This window comes from Gouania willdenowi (genome assembly GCF_900634775.1).
Source record: "Gouania willdenowi chromosome 24 unlocalized genomic scaffold, fGouWil2.1 scaffold_320_arrow_ctg1, whole genome shotgun sequence".
Classification (NCBI taxonomy): Eukaryota; Metazoa; Chordata; class Actinopteri; order Blenniiformes; family Gobiesocidae; genus Gouania; species Gouania willdenowi.
The window spans coordinates 3,193,869-3,216,552 of record NW_021144848.1 but is presented as its reverse complement, the minus strand read 5'-3'; the positions used below and the strand labels follow the sequence as shown (position 1 = coordinate 3,216,552).

The window sequence follows — 22,684 nt, the reverse complement described above, 5'->3', positions numbered from 1 at the left end:
TCCCTTTGAATCTCACTTCCTTGTTTTCCATCAGTCTCAGATGGTTCCACGCTGAGATTCACTGTAATCTAATTTAACTCCATTACCAGAACAAATGAGCGGATTAAACTCTCATCTTCATCCAGGGTTGAAGATGTAACTGAGAGGACGTTTGGCTGCTGCTAATGTGATTGTGGCTCTGCCTCCCACACAAACAAGCTAATGGTAACACTGTACGAGGACCTCCAACAAGACCTGCAGCCATCTGTGAGTAAAGCTGTGATAGCTCCCCCTGCCTGTCTACGACGATGAATGAAAGCATCACAAATGTGTTGGGAGTCACTTTAGCAAACACAAGAAATCACTTTAAACACTTCTACGGCAGGAGTTCTCAACTCTAGGGTCAGGACCCCATTTGGGGTCGAGCGACACTGGGATGGGGTCGCCAGAAGCCTTCAAGAAACTAAAAATATTGTTTGAACAATTTGAGCTCATTTTTGGTTATTTTGACCATTTTTCTATAACTACACCAAACTCACCATATTTTAACCTATTTTCATCACTTTTTATTGTCAAATTTTTGCTCCTTTTAATGTATTTTTGCTACATTTCTCCCATTTCTGACACTTCTACATCACATTTTAATGACTTTTCTACACATTTTTCTACTTTCCAGACATGTTCAGCACTTATAAACCCTTTCTACCATTGTTCCACCTAATGTCACATATGTTGACCCATTATTGTCACTTTGAACCTCTTTTCACCATATTTTATATTTATATTTTTGCCAATTTCACCACATTTTCACTCACAATTTGCCACTTTTAACCAATTTTTGTGTCTTTTAAAATCCCATTTCACCACATTTTCCACCATTTTTTGGTCACTTTGAACCCATTTTATTTGTGATTAAAACAAGGATTTCCATCTTTAAGATGACTATAATAATAATAATAATAAACGTTCCTGGATAACAGTGGATATTATTCAGATGAATAAATAAATGTGGTTATCACAGATTCATAGAACAATGGACCATCATTGTTTACAGTAGAGATCCATGAACGTCTCTAATGACAAAGAGATACATTCTATTTAAAAAGATTGGATGAATTTTTTAGCGTTAAGATGAAGAGAATGATAAGCTTGCTGTGCAGTTAAGCTCCTCCCACTGACTCTTAGCTTTGTTTTCCATCAGACCCATGTGACCTCGTCCCTCGCTGAGCCTTCATCAGCCTCGCCCTGCCCGGGCACGCCCTCATTACCACATCTCAGGGCGCATTCTGAAACAGCTGACGAGGCCTCACACATAACGGCACACGGCGGCGGTCGTTATGGAGGAGCCTGGGGGGGTGCCATCGTTAAGCAGTGGAGGAACTGAGCGACCTCGCTAATTAAACCTGGGGGAAGCTCAGTGCTCTCTATCAGCACTCAGAGTCGCACTGCTTCTGCTTGGGGACGTCGCGATGTGGCACGCTTTGTTCTTCCTTGTGGGGGGGGGTTGTTGATTTGATGAAAAGAAAAGCTCAGAGGTGTGAGAATCCGAGCGGATCAGTTCCTGTTCCACAAACCATATGTAACCAATGGGAAGGCAGTGGTTCCCTTTTTGGTGAAGTAAATCTCACCGCATTAGTCTGGCAAGAATATGAACAGAGGCCAAAGTGGTAGCAAAATATGTTATTTTATTTATCATCAACAATCAGAATAAAAATACTTAATTTATTTCATAATGTGGTTTGAAAGCTTGACGTACAAAAATATAATAAACTTTTAACACCAACAAAACTTGACCAAACAAGCTGAAGTTTAGAAAATGAAAATACTAAACTCAACCAAAAACAACCCAAACGTTAGACAAAGATTAACAAAATCAAACTAATCAGCTAAACCTCACTTCATTCAGCTAAAGTGTATGGTGCCAAGTTTAGTAAACATGATTTGAAAGCTTATTTGAATATGATTTGAGAGCTTATTTGAACAGCAGCGGCCAACTGTATAAAAGAACATAACAATTAGCTTCCAGAACATCTACACTTAATAAAGAATCCGTAAGACAAAAGCTACCTTCCACACTTGGAAACCCGGTTCCCACAGGGGCTCAGGGCGCCTCACATGAGCAGCATTTCCCCTCTATGCAAACTCCCATCGATAGCCTAACCCAGGGACAGGGCAACCATTAGTTATGGAGTATATTAACACAAAAACTTGAAGACACTAGTACTCACATTTAGCACCCGACAGTACAGCCTAGGAGCCCCGAACACGCAGATGCTACAGCGTGCACACCTGCTTATAATCCTTCTAATCAGAGGGTGCAGTTAAGAAAGCGTCCGGTAGACAGGGATAATGCGTTCACGGGCTATATGACGGTGGGAAACTACCACACTTTAACCGTCTGGTTACATCTACCCCCCTAAATTAATCGGTGGCCCACCGATTACTAAAACAACTTATGACCATGGGTGAAATATAACAGCCGTTTGGCTGCTAGCACCTTGGGTCCGACAGGCAGCAACCCCATTTTCCTCGCTCCGGACAGGGGCAGGGAGGCGATGAGGGTTTGAGTGCTTTCCTGCAGTCTTTCACGTTGACTTCCTTGGTAAAGACCCAGAGCTGTAAGGCATGACTGGAACACGAGGAGTTGGAATAGGAGGCAGTTCGTGGGTGAGTGGTTCAACCGGCGTAGATGAAGCACTGACCGTTTCTCTGACCCTCAGCCAAGCCCCCGACTCAAACTCATCATCACTGGCATTCTCATTTGCAGGTAGTCCTTGTGGCCAGACCTCCTGGTTAGTGTCTTGAGGAGGGAGCACAGGCTTTAAGGCGGTACAGTGCACTTGCTTTACTTGATCGAGCCTGTCGACTGGGGCAATGGAGTAGACCACACCTCCAGGGGTAGGAGCCTTTACGACCTGGTAGATGGTAGAACTCCAGGCATCTTGGATTTTTCTGCGCCCTGGGCCCACACTCCGGAGGTACACTCTTTGGCCTTCCACCAGTTCATCATGCTTCTCCTTCCTCTGCTTTGCTGCAGACTTCATCCGACTCCCAGTAACATCCATAGCCACCTGCAAGCGCCTCCGATGCTCCACCACCCAATCACACACCCTTCCGGCTTCAGGCTCAGGGAGGTTGCCAAGAAGGAAATCCACAGGTAGATGGGGTTCTTGTCCGAACATCAACAAGTAGGGCGACTCACCAGTGGACTGATGGGAGGTAGCGTTATAGTTTAACACCAGTTGTGGAAGGTGATTAGGCTAATTTTGCTTCTCTTCTGGAGGAAGTGTGCGGAGCAGGTTGTGCAGGGTCTGACTGAACCGCTCACACTGGCCGTTACCCTGCGGATGATGGGGGTAGTGCTGCTCTTCTGGACCCCATATAATGCACACAGCTGCTGAACCAGTGCACTCTCAAAGTTTCTTCCTTAGTCCGAGTGTAGTCGGGTTGGGACGCCAAACCGGTAGAATCACTCTTGGACCAACATTTTTGCAACTGTTGCTGCCTTCTGGTCGTGGGTAGGTTTGAGCTGTGTGAACTTGGACAATACGTCCTTCATGATCAGCACTGTCTCTCTTCCGTCACTGGCTGGTTCCAGCAGTGAGAAATCAATTGCGAGCACCTGATTGGGTTTGGATGCAAGTAGGTGGCCAAGGGGAGCCCGAATCCTTGGCTGGGTGTCCTTGGCAACAGTGCAGCGCTCGCAGTTCTGGCACCAGTCCTTGATGTCACGATCCATTTCTGACCAGTAACAATGCTGCCGAACCACCTCCGTAGTACGCTGGATCCCCTGGTGACCATGGTTCTAGTGCCGCTCCTGCAACACCTCTGCCTGCAGACACTCCGGCAATAACAACTGGAGGACTTCCTCGCATCCATCTGGCTTCAGCAGCCGACGGTACAGCAGCCCCTCCTTCTGCACAATGCGGTCCCACTGCTTCACCAAACCCTTCGCTCGAGGACTCAGCTTCTCTTGCTCAGCACGACTTGGCACTCTCTGTTGGCTCCAGAAGGGCAGGAAGGTGCTGATGGAAGGGTCCGACCTTTGGAGCCTTCTCAGGTCGACTGGACTGCGGGATGGAAGAGCGGTAATGGCGGACTGGGTGGCTGCCTGCTGCGGATGCTGGCAGACGTTCTCTGCAATTGAATCAGGAACCCGGGTGCCAGGTAGGTAGCATTCCAACTCAACCCCCTCGCCGCCAGTAGGATTACGTTGCCTGGAGAGGGCGTCCGCGTTCTGGTTAATCTGTCCTGGCCGATACCTCACGCTAGAGTCGAATGCGGACAACTCGGCGACCCAGCGCTGCTCAGTTGCTCCAAGCTTGGCAGTGTCCAGGTGACTCAGCGGATTGTTGTCTGTCAATACGACTCAGCGGTGGCCCCACAGGTAATCCTTGAATTTGTCGGCCATGGCCCACTTCATGGCTGCCATCTCCAGCTTCATGGAGCAATAGTTTCTCTTTGCAGGGTGCAGACTTCTACTGCCATAGGCCACATGTCTTACTTTTCCTCCTTGCTCCTGTGATAGCACAGCTCCCAATCCACAGTGGCTGGCATCTACTTCAAGGATAAATGGCAGAGAGAAGTTAGCAAAAGCTAAGGTGGGTGCACTTACAAGGCGGGACTTCAGCTCCTTGAAGCTCTCCTCACACTCCTCTGACCAGGCATCACCCAGGTAAGTTCCTCTTCCCTTCCGGTTGTTGGGACCAGATAGTTCTGCAACTAGCCGGTGAAGGGGGGATCATTTGACACTCCCTCTTCTGAAATGCGATGTCCCAAGTACTGCACCTCCTGTTTGAAAAAATTACATTTCTCCAATTTTTCTTTGAGTCCTTCTTGCTGCAGATGGCTAAGCACAACCTCCGGCCATTTTAAATGTTCATGTTCAACCGTGGAAGAGAAAACGACTATATCATCTAAGTAGAGTAGCAGTGACTGGCCGTGCTGTGCGCCAAACATTCGCTCCATAAGCCTCTGAAAAGTCCCTGGTGCATTACATAACCCAAAGGGCATTCGGTTAATTTCAAATAACCCAAACGGGGTGCAGAAAGCAGTCTTTTGTTTGTCTCCCTCTGCCATTGGCACCTGATTATAGCCAGAGGCTAAGTCCATGATGGTAAACCACCAAGCTCCACACAATGAGTCAAGGGACTCCTCAATTCGGGGCAGCGGAAACGCGTCCTTTCTGGTTATCTCATTGAGTTGTCGATAGTCCACACAGAGGCGCAGACTGCCATCCTTTTTGCGTATGATGACAATGGGGGAGGAGTAGGGGCTACTGCTCTCCCGGATTACCTGGGCATCTAGCAGTTGGTTTATGTGGGCCTTAACCGACTCGTGCTCTGATGAAGGAATACGCCTATAGTGCTGACGCACGAGTACATTGTCCAAAAAAGGGATATTGTGAGAAATAAGCCCAGTACAACCTAGGTCACCTTCAAACGCAGAAAACACTGACGCGTACTTAACTAGCAGTGCCCTGACTTTTAGCTGCTCAGCCTCAGTTAACATGGGATAATGCGTTCACGGGCTATATGACGGTGGGAAACTGGGGTCATCGGGTGTATCTGGCAACGCACAGTAAACGAGCAAGAAACAGACGAGCATAGATTTAATCAGAGATCTAACCTGTGAGTCTGTTTGAAATGTAAGCGCTAATGCTATTGTTAGCATTCACGCTAGCTGAGGTAACAACAGTGACATCAAGTTTAACAAAATAAAATGTATGTTATGATTGAAATTGTACATTACGACAAAAATGTGTATGTTTTGACTAAATTGTGCATTATGACTAAATTGTGCATTATGACTAAATTGTGCATTATGACTAAATTGTGCATTATGACTAAATTGTGCATTATGACTAAATTGTGCATTATGACTAAATTTTACGCTACAACAAATGTGTATGTTAGCACTAATTTCTGTGTTCTGACTAAATTGCAAGTTACTACTAATTTGTACGTTATGACTAAAATAGTACGTCACCACAAAATTGTACTTTATGATGGAAATTGTTCGTTATGATAAAAAGAAAAATGTTTGTTAAAAGTATAATGTCTGTGATGACTAAATGTGTGTTACCATGACTGAACCTGGTAACGTGGAACAGAACGCGGTCAATGTGACTATTTGATTAAAAAAGGAACAATGATTAAATAAATGAGTGGATGAAGTTCAGCACCAAATGAATTCTATGATCATTATTTCTTTGGTTTTGTGTGTAAATAAATGTGTGCGTATTTATTTAAGGACGGAGAGAAGGAAACAAAGGGCTGAGGATCATAAAAGAGCTTTTTATGGACAAACAAAACAGACGAGGCTGAGATGAAATGAGATGAAATGAGAGGGAACGTATGTGGAGGAGTGGAAACGATCCACAAACCACGGCTTTGTTTCCAAAGCTGTGAATAAAGGAGGCGAGTGTGACAGGAACAATAATGATCCATCTACGCTGCTGTGTGAGCGCCTCATGGACCAGGTGAGGCGTTCATGTTCGTCATGTTTCTGTTGTTCCTGTAATCATTGAAAACCTCTTTGGAATCAGGAATATTTCAAATGTTCTCTGAGCAGCTAACGTCTTCTTCATTTCAAGAACTGTTAGCATTTAAAACAACTTTAGGAAATAGTGTGTTATATCTACAAGCATAAGAGGAATTTGCACTTAAAAAAACAAAAAGGACACAAAACATAAAAAGACACGCAAAAAACAACTCTAAGCAAAACGCTGAAACTGATACAAAATGACTAAAACCTAACGACAAAAACACACAAAGTTACAGTAAAAACACACCAAGCAGATTCATTTTAGACTGGTCGCTATGTGCTAAGCTAACCCAAACATGTTGGATCGGGTGCTATGTGCTAAGCTAACCCAAACATATGGGACTGGTCACTAAGTGCTAAGCTAACCCAAACATGTGGGACTGGTCGCTATGTGCTAAGCTAACCCAAACATATTAGACTGGTCGCTATGTGCTAAGCTAACCCAAACCTGTGGGACTGGTTGCTATGTGCTAAACTAACCCAAACATATGGGAGTGGTCACTAAGTGTTAAGCTAACCCAAACATGTTGGACCGGGTGCTTTGTGCTAAGCTAACCCAAACATGTGGGACTGGTCGCTACGTGCTAGGCTAACCCAAACATGTTGGACCGGGCGCTACGTGCTAAGCTAACCAAATTGTGGGACTGGTCGCTACGTGCTAAGCTAACCCAAATATGTAGGACTGGTCGCAACGTGCTAAGCTAACCCAAACATGTGGGATTGGACGTTACATGCTAAGCTAATCCATACATGTGGAACTGGTCGCTACGTGCTAAGCTAACCCGAACATGTGGGAACGGTCGTTAGATGCTAAGCTAACCCAAACATGTGGGATTGGTGGCTATGTGCTAAGCTAACCCAAACATGTGGGACTGGTTGCTAAGTGCTAAGCTAACCAAACATTTGGGTCTGGTTGCTACGTGTTAAGTTAACCCAAACATGTGGCATTGGTCGCTACGTGCTTTGCCAACCCAAGTATGCAGGATTGGTCATTACGTGTTAAGCTAGCCAAACATGTGGGACCAGTCGCTACGTACTAAGCTAACCCAAACATGTTGGACCGGACGCTATGTGCTAAGCTAGCCAAATTGTAGGACTGGTCGCTTCATGCTAAGCTAACCCAAACATGTGGGACTGGTTGCTACGTACAAAATTTTTATTGAAAATTCTTTTTTTTTTTAAATGATAATTTGTATTATTATTTTATCATTTTGAAAATATAATATAATCATTTTATATATATATATTATTATTATTATTATTATTAGTGTTGTTGCACTAACATCATTCTTTTTATTACTTTTTTATTTTATTTTATTACACACACACACTTCCCCAGAGGCAGCTGACAGACACAGCTGCTCTTGTAATCTGACATGTTCATACATGTCATTCCAACATGCTGCTAAGTGGCAAACACACACGCACGCACACGCACACAAACGCACACACACACACACACACACACACACACACACCTAAGGCTGTTGACCGTCATTCTTTCTTTGTTGTTGTTGTTGTCATTGTTAACATATTTTAGTCTCTTTTGAAGTATCTAATCAGAATGAAGCAGCACGTTGACCTGCTACAGTGACAAAAACCAACACACGTTTGACGATTCAGAGAAAAACACTCACACGTCGTCTGCATAGAAACTCATTTTATTTTGATAAATGTTTGTTGTTTCTTACAAAATGCATTTATAGTTGGCTTTTTTGTCCTGCATGTTTGAGTTAGCTTAGCAGGTAGCTGCGCAGGCCAGGCAGGGTCAAAGGGGGCGGGGCTACGTCATTTTGGCCATTTATTGGTTTAAATGGTCTTTTCAGAGGGACGAGTGTCATGTATTCTTGTGTGTTGTCCTCTCTGCTGGTGCCTGACACACACACACACACACACACACACGCACGTCTTTGTCCACATGCATCTGTCACGCATGGCGGTGTTGGCAGTGACAGGCGGCCATTGTTGATCCTAAGTGCAGACGCAGCCACAGTTTGGGGTAATTGCTGGTTCTAATTAGTTCAAACACACACACACACACACACACACAGATTACATGTTAAATCCTATTAGAGGAAAACTGCGGCGGAACAATGGAGAGTGGAGTTGTTGTTGAATGTGGACAAAGAGAAGGTTGGTGTGTAACAGACGGGACGACAGACGGAATCACATAGAACACACTCACATCAGCATAGATATAGATGACATAGATGAAAAAAAAGCAAAAAGAAAGAAAAAACAGAAAGAAAGAAAGTAAACAAGGAGAGAAAGAGAAAAAGAAGACAGGAAAAAGAAGAGAGATTTTTTTTTAAGTAAAGGAAAAAGAAAAGAAGAGAAAAGGAAATGCTGAAGCAAAAAGAAGAGAGAGAAACAGAAGAGAAGAAGAAAAAAGAAGAGGGAAAAAAGAATGGGGGAAAAGAAAAAAAAGAAGAAAAGTATAAAGAAAGAAAAGAAGGAAATACAGAAGAGCAGAAAAAAATAAGGAGGGAGAAAAATAATGGGGTGAAAGAAAAGGAAAGTGAAAGAAAAAAGAACAAGAAAAGAAGAAAAGACGGAAGAGAGAAGAAAAGAAAAGAAAAAGATGAGGTAGATGTGACCGAAGAGGAAGAGGAAGTGGGGGATGAAGAAGATGGCCTGGCTGTGATGCAGAGAGCAGCTTAGTTATCTGTGGGTGTATCAACTCAGCTGGTGATCGTTATAACTGGTGACTGGTCACACCAGGGGGTGTGGCTTCAACACAATACAATAAAAACACGCTTAATCACACGTGTCGAGGGCGGAATCAACCTAGATTGTAGAGTTACAGACAAAATAAATTATCACATATAAACGTTAATGATGAGAAGCTTTACTGTGAAGGTTCATTGCAGGTCTGTGACGATAATGTTCTTATTATTTAGCCTTCAGCGCCACCTGCAGTCAGAAACCTATGAAGCGTAAATTAAAGTTTTCTTATACTTATTATAGATCCTCTTGGTGTAAATCACAAAAAATAAAATAAAATAAATAAAAAATCATGAATCATGAAATTTAAAAAATACATGCTTCAATATTAATACATTTAATACGTAATCAATTACACAATTATTAGTTATTTATTTAATTTAATTTAATTTAATTTAATTTTAGTTTTAGTTTTAGTTAAAATTTTTATTTTAATAAAATTTTGTTTAATTTCATTTTTATTACATTTTATTTTAATTAAATTTTGTTTAGTTTAATTTTAATTAAATTTTGTTTAATTTTATTTCATCAAATTTTATTTTATTTTTGTGACTCTAAGGTTCTCATCCACTGGTGTAGGTCTCCCGCTGAACAGCAGGTGGCAGTAAAACACCAGGAATACCGAAACCCAGGTTAATGACGTACCTGAGCTTGCCCCACTGCGCATGCTCACTGCGTGTTTCCCTAAGCAAGGGCTGCAGAACTAAACATGGTGAGTCCACACAACACGTGTTCATTAAGTGCTCGGTTTGTGTTTGTGTGAAAACAGTGAGTGTGAGAATCATTAAGAATGTGTAGTTTAGATAAATATGGAAATAAACTGGTTAAAACTGACAAATAATGGGCATGACAATTCGTGAATGTGGTTAACTTAGCAAAAAATAATCACAAAATATGGTGAAAAGAGGTTAAAAGTGACAATAATGGGTCAACATATGTGACATTAGGTGTAAAAGTGGTAGAAAGGGTTTATAAGTGCTGAACATGTGGTGAAAGTGGAAAAAATGTGTAGAAAAGACATTCAAATGTGATGTAGAAGTGTCAGAAATGGGAGTAATGTAGCAAAACTGTATTAAAAAGAGCAAAAGTATGGCAAGAAAAAAAATAACTTTTCTTCTTCTATGGTTTTTCTTTCCCAGAGTTCACTGGGATCAGGATCCTCTCTGCTGGTCCACGTCCTGCGGGTGGGTCCGGGTCAGGAGCTGCTCACCTCTCTGAGGAGCTTCGTGGAGGAAAAGCGTCTCCGAGCGCCATTCATCATCACCTGTGTGGGCAGCGTTACCAAGGCAACGCTGAGGCTGGCCAACGCCACGGCAACCAATCCCAACGAGGTACGAAGAAGCAGAGATGATGAAGAGTGAGGGTGATTAGGAGTAGAAGACATCCATGGATTATTAAGAGTAATAATAACAGTTATGATGAGATTCATAAAGAAACAATAACAATAGAAACATTAAGGATGTCCACACACGAGAAACCCAACTGGTATTACAGAAGTTTATCAGACAGCCCCTCCCCTTTTATCCTTTGACTGGTCGCTTCATGCTAAGCTAACACAAAAATGTGGTACTGGTCCCTACGTGCTAAGCTAACCAAAACATGTGGGACTAGTGGCTACATGCTAAGCTAACCTAAACATGTGGGACTTGTTGCTAGATGCTAAGCTAACCTAAAATGGTAGGACAGGTGGTTATGTGCTAAGCTAACCCAAACATGTGGGCCTGTTTTTATGTGCTAAGCTAACCAAAACATGTGGGACTAGTGGCTACATGCTAAGGTAACCTAAACATGTGGGACTTGTTGCTAGATGCTAAGCTAACCTAAAATGGCAGGACAGGTGGTTACATGCTAAGCTAACCAAACATGCGGGACTCATCGCTACATGCTAGCCTAACACAAACATGTGGGACTTGTTGCTGCGTGCCAAGCTAACCTAAACATGTGGGACTGGTGGCTATGTGCTAAGCTAACCACACATGTGGGACTGGTCGCTACGTGCTAAGCTAACCTAAACAAATGGGACTGGTTGCTACATGCTAAGCTAACCCAAACATGTGGGACTGGTTGCTATATGCTAAGTTAACCCAAACATGTGGGACTGGTGGCTACATGCTAAGCTAACCCAAACATGTGGGACTGAGTGCTACATGCTAAGCTAACCAGACATGTGGGACTTGTCACTATGTTCTAAGCTAACGCAAACATGTGGGACTGAGTGCTACGTGCTGCGCTAACCCTAACATGTGGGACTGGCTACGTGCTAAGATAACCCCCCTGTCTTTCAGGTGTTGCACCTCAGCGGACGCTTTGAGATCGTCTCTCTGGTGGGAACGTTGAACCCAGACGCTCACGTCCACGTCAGCCTGTCGGACTGTGAGGGGCACACGGTGGGCGGCCACGCCCTGGGAGACATGGAGGTGTTCACCACGGCTGAGGTGGTCATCGGAGAGGCGACGCAGCTGCAGCTTAGCAGAGAGATGAACAAGCGGACGGGATTCCCAGAGCTCGTGGTTCAGCCTCGGACGGATTAGCACCAGCAAGGCTTCACTGATCAATAAAGATCAGTAAGGTTCAATCCAAGCTAAGCTAACACTTAAACCAAGCTAACGCTGAAGCCAAGCTAATGTTGAAGCTAAACTAATGTTGAAGCTAAGCTAACGCTAAATTAATGTTGAAGCTAAGCTAACGTTGAAGCTAAGCTAACGCTGAATCTAAGTTGAAGCTAAGCTAACACTGAAGCTAAGCTACGCTAACATTGAAGCTAAGCTGAGGTGAAGCTAAGCTGAGGTGAAGCTAAGCTGAGGTGAACCTAAGCTTACATTAAAGCTAATGCTAAGCTAACGCTGAAGCTGTTGTATGTGAGTGACAGGAGAAGTTGGATGAAGCCCTTTCACATTAAAGCGCCTCCACAGCCAGTTGGTGCAGCTTTGTGCTTTTGTTTGCCTTGCAGCAGCGTTGGTGGTCCCACGGTCACCCCCCCCCCCCAACCTCCCCACCCCCCGCACCCTCAGGGTGCAGAACGCGCCTCAGGGCCTCCATCAGCAAATTAGAGCCACATCGATTGGAAACATCATGTTTGATCTCCATCTCCTCTTTAGACGACGACGACTTCTCTCTTTCTCTCTCACACACACACACACACACACACACACACACACAATAATTACACACAACCATTTGTCCAAGACGAGAGTGAAAAACAACTTTAGAAGTGATGTTTCTGTTTGCGTTTATTTATGCGGCGTCACGCTGCGATCGACCAATTACATTTTAACGAGTCCTTTCACACGTGGCTTTGATCTTTGCGTCTCAGCATTTCGCTCAGTCCGAGTCGAGCAAACATGGAAATGTCAGAGGATGAACTCTTTAAACACAGATCAATCTGCCTTTGTTTTCAGCAGCGATGAAGACTTCCAACGGCTCAGGAACCGCTAACGAGTCCTTAAAGTTGAGTCTTTTAACAACTGGATTTAATGAGTCTTAGTTAATCTCTTAATGAGTCTGATGAGTCATTATTGTCGTCTTAACTGATGTGATGATTCTCTGTGTGAAACCTTTTTTGGTTTTGTAGCGGTTTTTATTCAAGTCTTTTTGGTTGTTTTGGAAATCCTTTGACAGCCCTTTAACACGGGGGTTCTCAACCTTTGGGTTCGAACCCCATTTGTGGTCACAAGACACCGGGAGGGGGTCACCAGATGCCTTCAAGAAAATAAGAATATTTTTTTAACATTTTATTTTTGTTTAATTTTATAATTTTTCTGCAACTCCACCAAACTCACCATATTTTAACCTATTTTTCATCACTTTTTCTTGCCGTATTTTTGCTCCTTTTAATGCATTTTTGTTACATTACTCCCATTTCTGACACTTCTATATCAAATTGCAATGCCTTTTCTGCACATTTATTTCCACTTTCTAGACATGTTCAGCAGTTATAAACCCTTTCCACCACTTTTCCACCTAATGTCACATATGTTGATCCATTATTGTCACTTTTAACTTTTTTTCACCATATTTCATGCTTATTTTTGCAAATTTAACCACATTTACGATTTTTGATTCACATATTTTTCTAGTTTAAACTAATTTTTTCATAAGTTTTTTAATTCCATTACTCACAATTTGCAACTTTTAACCCATTTTTGTGGTTTTTAAAATCTCATTCCACCATTATTTTTGATTGGGTGCAGCCTACGTTACGGAGCAGTCTTTATGTGGATTTTTCTTGGAAAATTGTTAAATTATTGGAATGCGGCCAATACAGCGGTGCATTACATTATTATATTATTAATACAATACTATGGGCCAAATAATAGTAAACTTCCTCTATAACAGTGGATATTATTCAGATGAATAAATAAATGTGGTTATCACAGATTCATAGAACAATGGACCATCATTTTACTGACTTTATGGATGGACCCCAAAAAGCTCTCAACTTTATTCCCCCTTATAGATGGTCCTGTCTCCACATTACTGTTCTTCAGTTCAACGTCCTTCAGCTACAGTGGGGGCCCCCGCTCTCTGGGACCTTTATTTTGGGGGTCGCGGCCTGAAAAGGTTGAGAACGAAAGTTACGATTATAACTAAGTTTCTATGAATCCCGAATGACCGTCAGAGGTGGTGCTTTAAGCACTGGATGATCATCCTTGCGCATGCGCAGGTCGAGAAATTAATAACAACAAAGTCACGTGTGACACCCTCCGGTGTATTACGGAAGTCTATATCAGTACCTCACACCGGAGGCTCAGTCCCTACATCCCTCCTCGCAAGCATGAGGATTCCGAGGGACCAAGTTCTCTGGCGGTCATCCGGGATTCATAGCCATGTTCACCCTGTAGAATCTTGCAAAGGTGTTTGGGGATGTCCATGACGCCGCGGCACAGATCACTTCCAAGGACACCTCATTCATAGCTGCCCACAAAGTTGAGAGCACCCTAGTGGAATACACCTCACACCTGGTGGCAGTAGCAGCGATTGTAGAGCATATGATTTGGTAATGACCCTGACAATCCAGAGTACAAGGCTTTGTTTAGACACAGTCTGTCCTTTGTGTGAGCCCGCAAAACATACAAACAGGCAGTCTGATCTCCTGATGGCCTCTGTAGGTTTTACATATGCCTCAAGCGCCCGTTCTGGACACAGATGCCCAGAAGCAATCCTCGCGTCAAAATGAGCCAGCTGCAGTGGCTGAACCTGCCCTGTTGCTGAGGACACTTTAGGAATAAAAGACATATTTATTTATTTATTTATTTATTCAGTTTATTTCCGACATGGTTGCATTAACAGAAGTTTTGTTATTCTTTTTTTTTTTTTTTTGGTACATGCCGAAAAAGGAGACGAGAGAAGCAGTTTGCTTATCCAAGTCCCGTCCCCTGTTTTGTACACAGAAAATTTACATCAAAGCTTGTCTCTCTGGTCAAACAGTCTTAGGTTGTTCTGAACACAATTTCATTTTTTTTTTTTTTTGTCCTTTTTTTGTCCTTTTTTATGTAGGATTTATTCTCATCTGTAGTCAGTGTTGTCTTTTTTCATTCCTCCTCTCCATCATTGTTTGTGGCGTCCTTGTTCCCTTCAGATTTCATTCCCCGACTTTGTTTACGTTCCTCCAGTTCAAAAGAAAACTTCATCGTCTTTCGAAGTTCCTTGTTTTGCGTCTGCATCAAGGTTATTCTAGCTGTTAATAGCTATTGACAGTGCTGTGTTTTCCAATGTTAGATTTAACCGTTTCTCGTATAAACACATTACTATGTCTTAGTTTATAAGCAGTAATTTAAATGTGACCCAATAAGGGAAGAGTAGATTATCTTCAATTGGCACCGGCAGACCCCCGCGACCCTGTTAAATGGGAATAAGCGGGTATGAAGATGGATGGATGGATAGATTATCCATCCACAGTGCCACATTGAATTCAGTCTCCGAAAAGTAAGCACAGTCTGAGTCTTGTTTCCAGTGTTTATATTGATCTGGGTCCATGTCCATGATTACCATCAGTAATGTTGTTGTTTAGGTGGATCCTTCGTATTTTCCCAAGTCTTCCATCGTTTTGATGAAGATTGGTTTTCCGTTCTCTTCTCCCAGTGGTGTGATATAAATCCTGCAGTTTCTTGTCCACGTCTTCAGAATTTTTCCTCCTTTTTTTTATTTGGCGTGCCTTCCATGCGATGCTTGCGTTTTGTTTTGTCAGGTGTTCATTCATGAAAACCTTCGTTTCTTTCAATTTCTTGCCTTGCCTCAGTAGTTCTCCTTTGAATTTCATATTCGTGAAGGTGATTTTTACAGCTCTTGTGTCATCACGCTTTGGCAAGAGTTGGCAGGAGTTGATGTTGTTAGGGTTCAGGACAATGTCCTTTGACTCCAAGTAATCAATGACCTATACAAAGTAGAGATGTAATCCTTAATGTCTTCAAAATTTGCATACATACTGACAATTACAATGAACAAGTGACAGACCTTTTTCCTTCTTATTTTCCACTTTGAAGTCATTCTCTGTGTAGTAATGGCTGTTTGTGTATTGTTTCCAATGTGAAAAGTTATTTGGGTCCACTTCGTCTACTTGATTAATCTCCCGTTGTTGATGTTGATGATGTTGTGGATGATTTTTAGTGATTCTGTCCATATCCATGATTTTTATCAGTGTTCTTGACTTTTAGGTACCTCATTCGTATTTTTCCAGGTCTTCCATCCTTTGGAGTAGAACGGGTTTTCCATTTTCTCCTCCTGGGGGTGTGATGTAAATCCTGCAGCCTCTGGTCCAAGTTTTCACAATTTTTCCTCCTTTCTTCAGTTGGCGTGCTTTCCATGCGATACTTGCATTCTGCTTCGTCAGGTTCTCGTTCATAAACACCATCGTTCCCACAAGTTTTCTTCCTTGTTTCATTATTTCAGCTTTATATTTCACGTTGGTAAATGTAATTTTCACATCTCTGGTGTCTTTGCGTTTTGGCAGCAGCTGGCAGTAGTTGTTGTTGTCTGGGTTCACTTCAATACCTTTCGAGTCCAGGTAATCAATCACCTGTTCTTCAATCGATTTTTCGTCTTCGATGGTCGGATCCTCTGTTTGTCTTGTTGCACTGGCGTCGCTCCTTGGCCTTATCTTTAGGCCCGTGATGATGACATCCTTTTCTCTTTCTTTTCTTTCCAAATCTTCAACCCTCGCATCCAGCATTTTTATCTTTTCAGCATTCTTTACATTTTCTTCTTTCAGTACCTTGACATCATTCTCCAGTATTTTCAATGATTTCTCCAGGGCATTCGTCATGTTCTCCATCTTCGTAGATGGTTCCTGTCTTAAGGACGTGAAATCCTGTCTCATGTCCTTAATCATTTCTTTAAGCTCTTCTTTGAATGGGAGGACCTTTAAAAATACATTCAGACCCCTGAGGCCTAAAACCGGGCGCAGATCGCCCGTCTTTTTTGGAACCAAAAAATAATGGTAAACCATGGTAAAATGCCCTGCCGCCGGCTCCGTAGTTTCATCTGGAAGCACCCTGACCCTTTGAGGGTTTGGGGGTGTAACGAGCATACTGCGTTGCCTGCGAAGGACAAGGACCCTGAAAGCCGGACCTTGGGAGTCTCTCTTCTGCTCTGCGGGGCGCTGTAGCTGACCGCTGATGTACTGAATACCTCCGAAAGGAAGCATGAGAAGCGGTGAAGGTTTTGTCTCTGAAGCCCCACCAACTGCTGTCTTGTGTGGCTGGCCTGAGCCTTGCGTTCCAATGCCTCAATTGCAGCCGAGCCAAACAGCTATCCAGGGACAACCGGGAGACCTCTCAGAGTCCTTCTACTGGATTCCGAGAGGGGAGACTGCGCCAGCCAGACTTGGCGTCGAGCCTGGACCAGCATCGATAGTAGCCTCCCCAATTCTCTAGATTGGAGGGTGAAAGCCATCAATCAGTCCCTGCGTAGGCTGGTCCAACAATACAGCCTCAAGTCGTACATGTCGTACGAACTGCACAGCAACTCATCCGTGATACGGCACTGTGGTTGAGGGCAACAGGCGTTAGTCCGCAGCGTCTCCTCTGGCCGTACTACCAGCAAAGCGATGGCCGACTCCACCACCGGCATACGCCCCAGGCCAAACCTTTCTGAGTCCTGCATTGCAGCCAGGGCCGTTCTGTCTGAAGTGAGCTTTGAAAAGTGAGCCTTGGTGTCTGTCCAACAGGCATGCAGCTCTTTTATATACTCCTCTGAGGGAGGAACCTAAAAAGGAAGACACTGAAGACTGCTGCCGAAAGAAAGCACTAGAGGGGGCTGCTTCTGCCCATGGCACATCTAATTTCAGGCGTGCCAGGGCCGTACATATTGCTGTGGTAATAGGCTCGTACCCCTCCGTTTGAGTGCTGGTGGAAGCCAAGGAGCCAGGTTCTGAGACCCTAGCGCTCATGCTCTCAAATTTGTGCCGGAGCAGGGTGTCCGACGCCGCCAAAGCCATAACTTCTTCAGGGGCCCCTTTATGATCTTCACCAACCGCTGCAGCCCGGTCAGCATCAGTCTGTAGAGCCCGAATGAGAGCCCTCATCTGGGCCATTTTGTTAGTTAACATGTCTACCTTGGTAGACAGTTTCTCAGGCCCAGTCTTACTGGTTTTCTTACATGGCCCACCTTCATTTCCTTTAGCTGGGCGCTTGTGCCCCACCGTCTTGCCGGCTGGTGATCAACTTGGGGGCCCATTAAACGTCCACCCTGAGGACTCCCCGACAGCAGCCAAACGGGTCACGTGCACCGATCGTGGCAGAGTGGCACAATTGGGGCATGCACCATCAGAGAGGGCGTTTCCTAGATGGTCTTACCCCAGACATGAAGCTCAAAGATCATGGCCATCATCAGGCTGAAGCTGAGCCATGCAGGATTGGCAACACAGTCTCAGGCCTCATCTTTCTGATAGTAGCGAGGGTCAGGTCGAGCAGAAAACGCCACTAGTGACCAGTAATTAGACCAGTACTCACCAGGTGAGAGCGGTACAGCAGGGTCTGGTCGGACAGAGACGTCACCAACCACACAGTGAAAGCATCCAAGTGTAGCAACAGGGTCAGGTTGAGCAGAGAACGCCACGAGTGACCCGTTTTCGAGAGTTCAGCAGGTACCATGCTGACTGTTAGCAGCTAAGTCAGGTCGAGCAGGAAACGCCACTAGTGACCCAGTCAAAGTAGTTACACTACGGCACTAACCCAATCGGGTATTAAGCCGCGGGCCAGGTCGAACAAAGACGCCACTAATAACCGAGGAAGAAGCTAAACACAGCTCTATAAATGATGGTGCTCCTTCGTTGCACACCAAGCGGCTATGATAACCAATGTGAAAATTATTATTATTATTATTGCTGGCTTGTTTCTATGTTTTTTTGTTTCGCGCACCGACTACCAAGTCAAATTCCTTGTGCTGTCCTAAAAACTGTACTTTGCCAATAAAACATTTCTGATTTCTGATAAACACGTACCGAAGCGGTGATGTGACTGAAAACGAGCCGAACACGGCTGATAAACACACGCCGAAGTGGCTTATAAACTGGCCGAACACGGGCGATCAACGTAAATCCACCGAGCGTTAAACTACGGTGAAGATGAAACAGAAACAGCTTGTGCAGCCTTTTGGAGGGTGAAAAACTCGCTGCACCAACTGTAAGCAGTGACAGGGCTACTTACAACAAGCACGGTAGCAAAACCAATCAGTTCTATAAACAAGGTTTGCTTGCCCAACCTCACATCCAACCTGCATGCGAGAACGTGAAAAGGGACTGAGCCTCCGGTGTGATGTACTGTTATAGACTTCCGTAAGACACTGGAGGGGTCACACGTGACTTTGTTGTTATTGATTTCTTGACCTGTGCTTAGAGCGCCGCCTCTGGTGGTCAGGAAGGATGACATAGAACCACTGATTTAACAAGTGTTTTAATGAGTCCTTAATGAGTTCACAAACTGGATCCCATGATTCTAATGACTCTGACTCATCTCTGAACCTTTTGTGCCTTTAATTGTGCATTAATAATCGTGAGTTTTTTGTGTGTTTTTATCAATGCTTAGTGTTTGTGTCTCAGGTGAAGTTTGTTCCTCACTGTGTGTGTGTGTGTGTGTGTGTGTGTGTGTGTGTGTGTGTGTGTGTGTGTGTGTGTGTGTGTGTGTGTGTGTGTGTGTGTGTGTGTGTGTGTGTGTGTGTGTGTGTGTGTGTGTGTGTGTGTGTGTGTGTGTGTGTGTGTGTGTGTGTGTGACTTCTAACAGGCCTGTTTGTCCACTGCTTCCTGCAGAGCGGAGCCGAGTCTTTCATGTGGAACCAAAGGCCTTGTGGACTAATGATTCCCAGTTCCCAGCGTGAGGCGGATCAAAGCGGCTCCACTCTCACTCTGCTGTCTCTGAAACACACTTTCAACTCAAGTCCATCTCTGGAAAAAAGTTTGTGTGCCGAGGACAGCAGCTCCAAACCAGAACAGCACCAATCATTATGAATGCAGCGATTCCATCGTTTTACACTGAGAACAACTCGTAAACAACAACTTTCTCATTGATTCTCACTTTTAAAACGTCTTATTCACACAACAAATAAAAAAGTGAAGCAATTTCATTCCAAATTCCATTGAAACTTTTGACAGTGTTCTTGTTCTTTATTTAGTTATTTATTCATCTGAATAATAGCCACTGTTATCCAGGAAGTTTACTATTATTATTATAGTCATCTTAATGATGGAAATCATTGTTTTAATCACAAATAAAATGGGTTCATAGTGACCAAAAATGATAGAAAAGGTGGTGAAATTGGATTTTAGAAACCACAGAAATGGCTTAAAAGTTGCAAATTGTGGGTAATGGAATTTAAAAATGTAGAGAAAATGAGTTTAAACTAGCAAAATATGGGAATTAAAAATCATTATTGTGGTTAAATTGGCAAAAATAAACATAAAATAAGATAATAAGATATAATGGGTGAAAAATTAGGTGGAAAAGTGGTGGAATGGTTTATAAGTGCTGAAAATGTCTTGAACGTGGGAAAAATGTGCAGCAAAGGTTGAAATGTGATGTAGAAGTGTCAGAAATTGGAGAAATGTAGCAAAAATACATTAAAAGGAACCAAAATATGGCAAGAAAAAGTGATAAAATAGGTTAAAATATGGTGAGTTTGGTGTTGTTGCAGAAAAAGGGTCAAAATGGGCTCAAATTGTTCAAAAAATATTCTTAGTTTTGTGAAGGTATCTGGCAGCCCCCTCCCAGTGTCTCACATCCACAAATTGGTTACTGGCTCCAAGGTTGAGAACCCCTGATATAGATCACCTGTTGATAATGGGAGGTGTCTCTTCTCCAGTCGCCTTATTGTATCTATATAATGATTTATAATCTTGTTTCAGCTTATCTTGTCTTACTTTTTTTTTTGTCTTTGTCCTGATTTTAAACCTTTTTGTGCTGAGCGATTATTTAATAACGTCTCTCTATTAACAGTCTGATGGGGTTTTATATTTGACCTGAAAAAATCGCTTAATTCTAATGGCTTTAATTTAATTTAAGATTATTTCATAGTAAATTATACATATGTTTAAACTAAATCCCAGCAGGTTGTGGTGATGTAATAACCCACCGGTAGGAGGCGCTCCGCCTCTTTCAGTGACAAACAGACAATAATAAGGACGTTTATCCATGTTTTATTAGATCAGCCTCATGTGAAGTTTATCAGCTTTAATCCTCAACTCAAACTTAGCTCTGAGGAACAATTCACTGTGTGGGAATAATTATTTAAACTTAGGATTTACTAAAACATGCAGTTTAAAATGTACAGTTTGGAATTCCCCTTTAAACATAAAACATTTTGAGTTCTTACATAACAAAAACATTTATATATGATACCAATTATTTCAAACAAAACACAATCTCCACTAGTAATTCTAACAATAAAGGCTTGGATTTATAAAGCGCTTTCTTCAAAGAGACACAGTCATACCGGTGGTGTTAAGCTACAATGTAGCCACAGCTGCCATAGGGCAGACTAACATTTTGCGCCTCTGACCACCACCAACATTCATTCACAATTCATACTCACTCATACAAGACAATGTGGGTAAAGTGCCTTGCCCAAGGACACAATGACAATGTTAGAGCGGGATTTGAGCCTCCAACCTTTCGGTCACTGGACAACCCACTCTACCACTGAGCCATCATGACGTGATAAATATTCTGTACAACTGCATTTATTTTAGTTTTTAAAAAAAAACATATTTAGTAATGTATGCGTTCACTTTGATTTTTTTTTTTTTTTTTTAAATGTTACAAATTTAAATGACTTCTTTAATTGATTCTGTTATTCAAAGCGTCTGGCCATGACTGCTGTTCAGAAAAAGTCTTTTAAATTACTATAAATTTGTTCAAATTAATTTTATTCCCTATTTTAGTTATATTGCAGTCCTGTATAGATGTATAAGTATTTTAATTTTAATTCCCATTATAATATTCACCCAAATAGTCACGATTTAGCTGTTTTACCACAATTAGGCTTATGTTTCCCAAACATTTCTGTTGTCCCCCCCCCTTATATGATAATATTAGTATTATTTTTATTATTATTATTATTATTAATAATAATAATAATATGGGTGATAAAAATATAACTTTTATTGAAAAGGATAAAAAATTGTTAAAAAAAACCCCCAAAAAACTTCAAAATCTCATAAAAAAAATAACATAAAAGGCACATAATGTAATCACATAATGAAAATATAAAGTTTTATAAAAGGGCTCATAACACACAAGATAACAACAAAAAATGACAACATGTTCCCAAAATGACCCATAACGTATACAGAGAAGAAAAAAAGACTCCAAAAAAACACACAAAATAACAGAAAAACGAAAACAAAACCCTGCTATGGAACGACAATACCACAAATCAACAAAAAAAATTACAAAATTACACAAAAGGACAACAAAAGGACAAAAATATTCCCCTTTATTGATTTAAAAATCCACCGAAACGACCACAAAAATATACAAAATGACTCCAAAAACACACTAAAACGAATTAAAATGACAAGAAACTATACGAAAGTACAACATCCATCCATCCATCCATCTTCATACCCGCTTATTCCCATTTATCAGGGTCGCGGGGGTCTGCCTCCGGCTCTCATAGGGCGCTGGGCGGGGATACACCCTGGACAGGGCGCCAGTGAAAGAACAACATAAATACGCAAAATAATATAAAAGGTGCAATCATAGGGAAGCGTAGAGCTGCCACAGGTGTAAATATATTTTGGATCACTATTGTATGAACAATATAATTATATTGTACAAACAATATAGTATAGTTACGAACATCATATTATATTGTACTAACGTGATATAATAATGTGAAGAAAGGTGGATTTAAGACAAGAGTAAGAGTAAAAGAAGTAAGAAAGTTGACATATGCATGCACATGCGGTAATAAATGAATGTCTAAACGTGGATTCTCCACTATC

At 42.5% G+C, this 22,684-nt stretch overlaps 1 protein-coding gene across 3 annotated transcripts; it reads left to right on the top strand.

Moving 5' to 3' along the window:
- The first annotated feature begins 9,926 nt into the window (after positions 1-9,926).
- On the top strand, positions 9,927-19,769 carry LOC114458257 (bifunctional protein GlmU-like). 3 transcript variants are annotated; one of them, XR_003673003.1, is made up of 4 exons: positions 9,927-9,961; positions 10,389-10,580; positions 11,535-12,020; positions 12,053-12,237. XR_003673003.1 is itself a non-coding variant. In XM_028440623.1 (4 exons), the coding sequence occupies exons 1-3, from the start codon at positions 9,959-9,961 to the stop codon at positions 11,778-11,780; spliced, it is 441 nt and encodes a 146-aa protein (XP_028296424.1). In that variant the 5' UTR covers positions 9,927-9,958; the 3' UTR covers positions 11,781-11,813; positions 19,493-19,769. The 3 variants fall into 3 exon arrangements, 2 of the variants coding, with proteins under 2 accessions (XP_028296424.1, XP_028296425.1); XM_028440623.1 differs by lacking the exon at positions 12,053-12,237 and adding an exon at positions 19,493-19,769 and having other exon boundaries at positions 11,535-11,813; XM_028440624.1 differs by lacking the exon at positions 12,053-12,237 and adding an exon at positions 19,467-19,769 and having other exon boundaries at positions 11,535-11,813.
- Positions 19,770-22,684: the final 2,915 nt, after the last annotated feature.

What these genes read in the sequence shown, in the direction of transcription:
- LOC114458257 (XM_028440623.1), top strand. An exon ending in CGGCAACCAATCCCAACGAG is followed by an intron (nt 10,581 to 11,534) that starts GTACGAAGAAGC and finishes CCTGTCTTTCAG; the next exon opens with GTGTTGCACCTCAGCGGACG.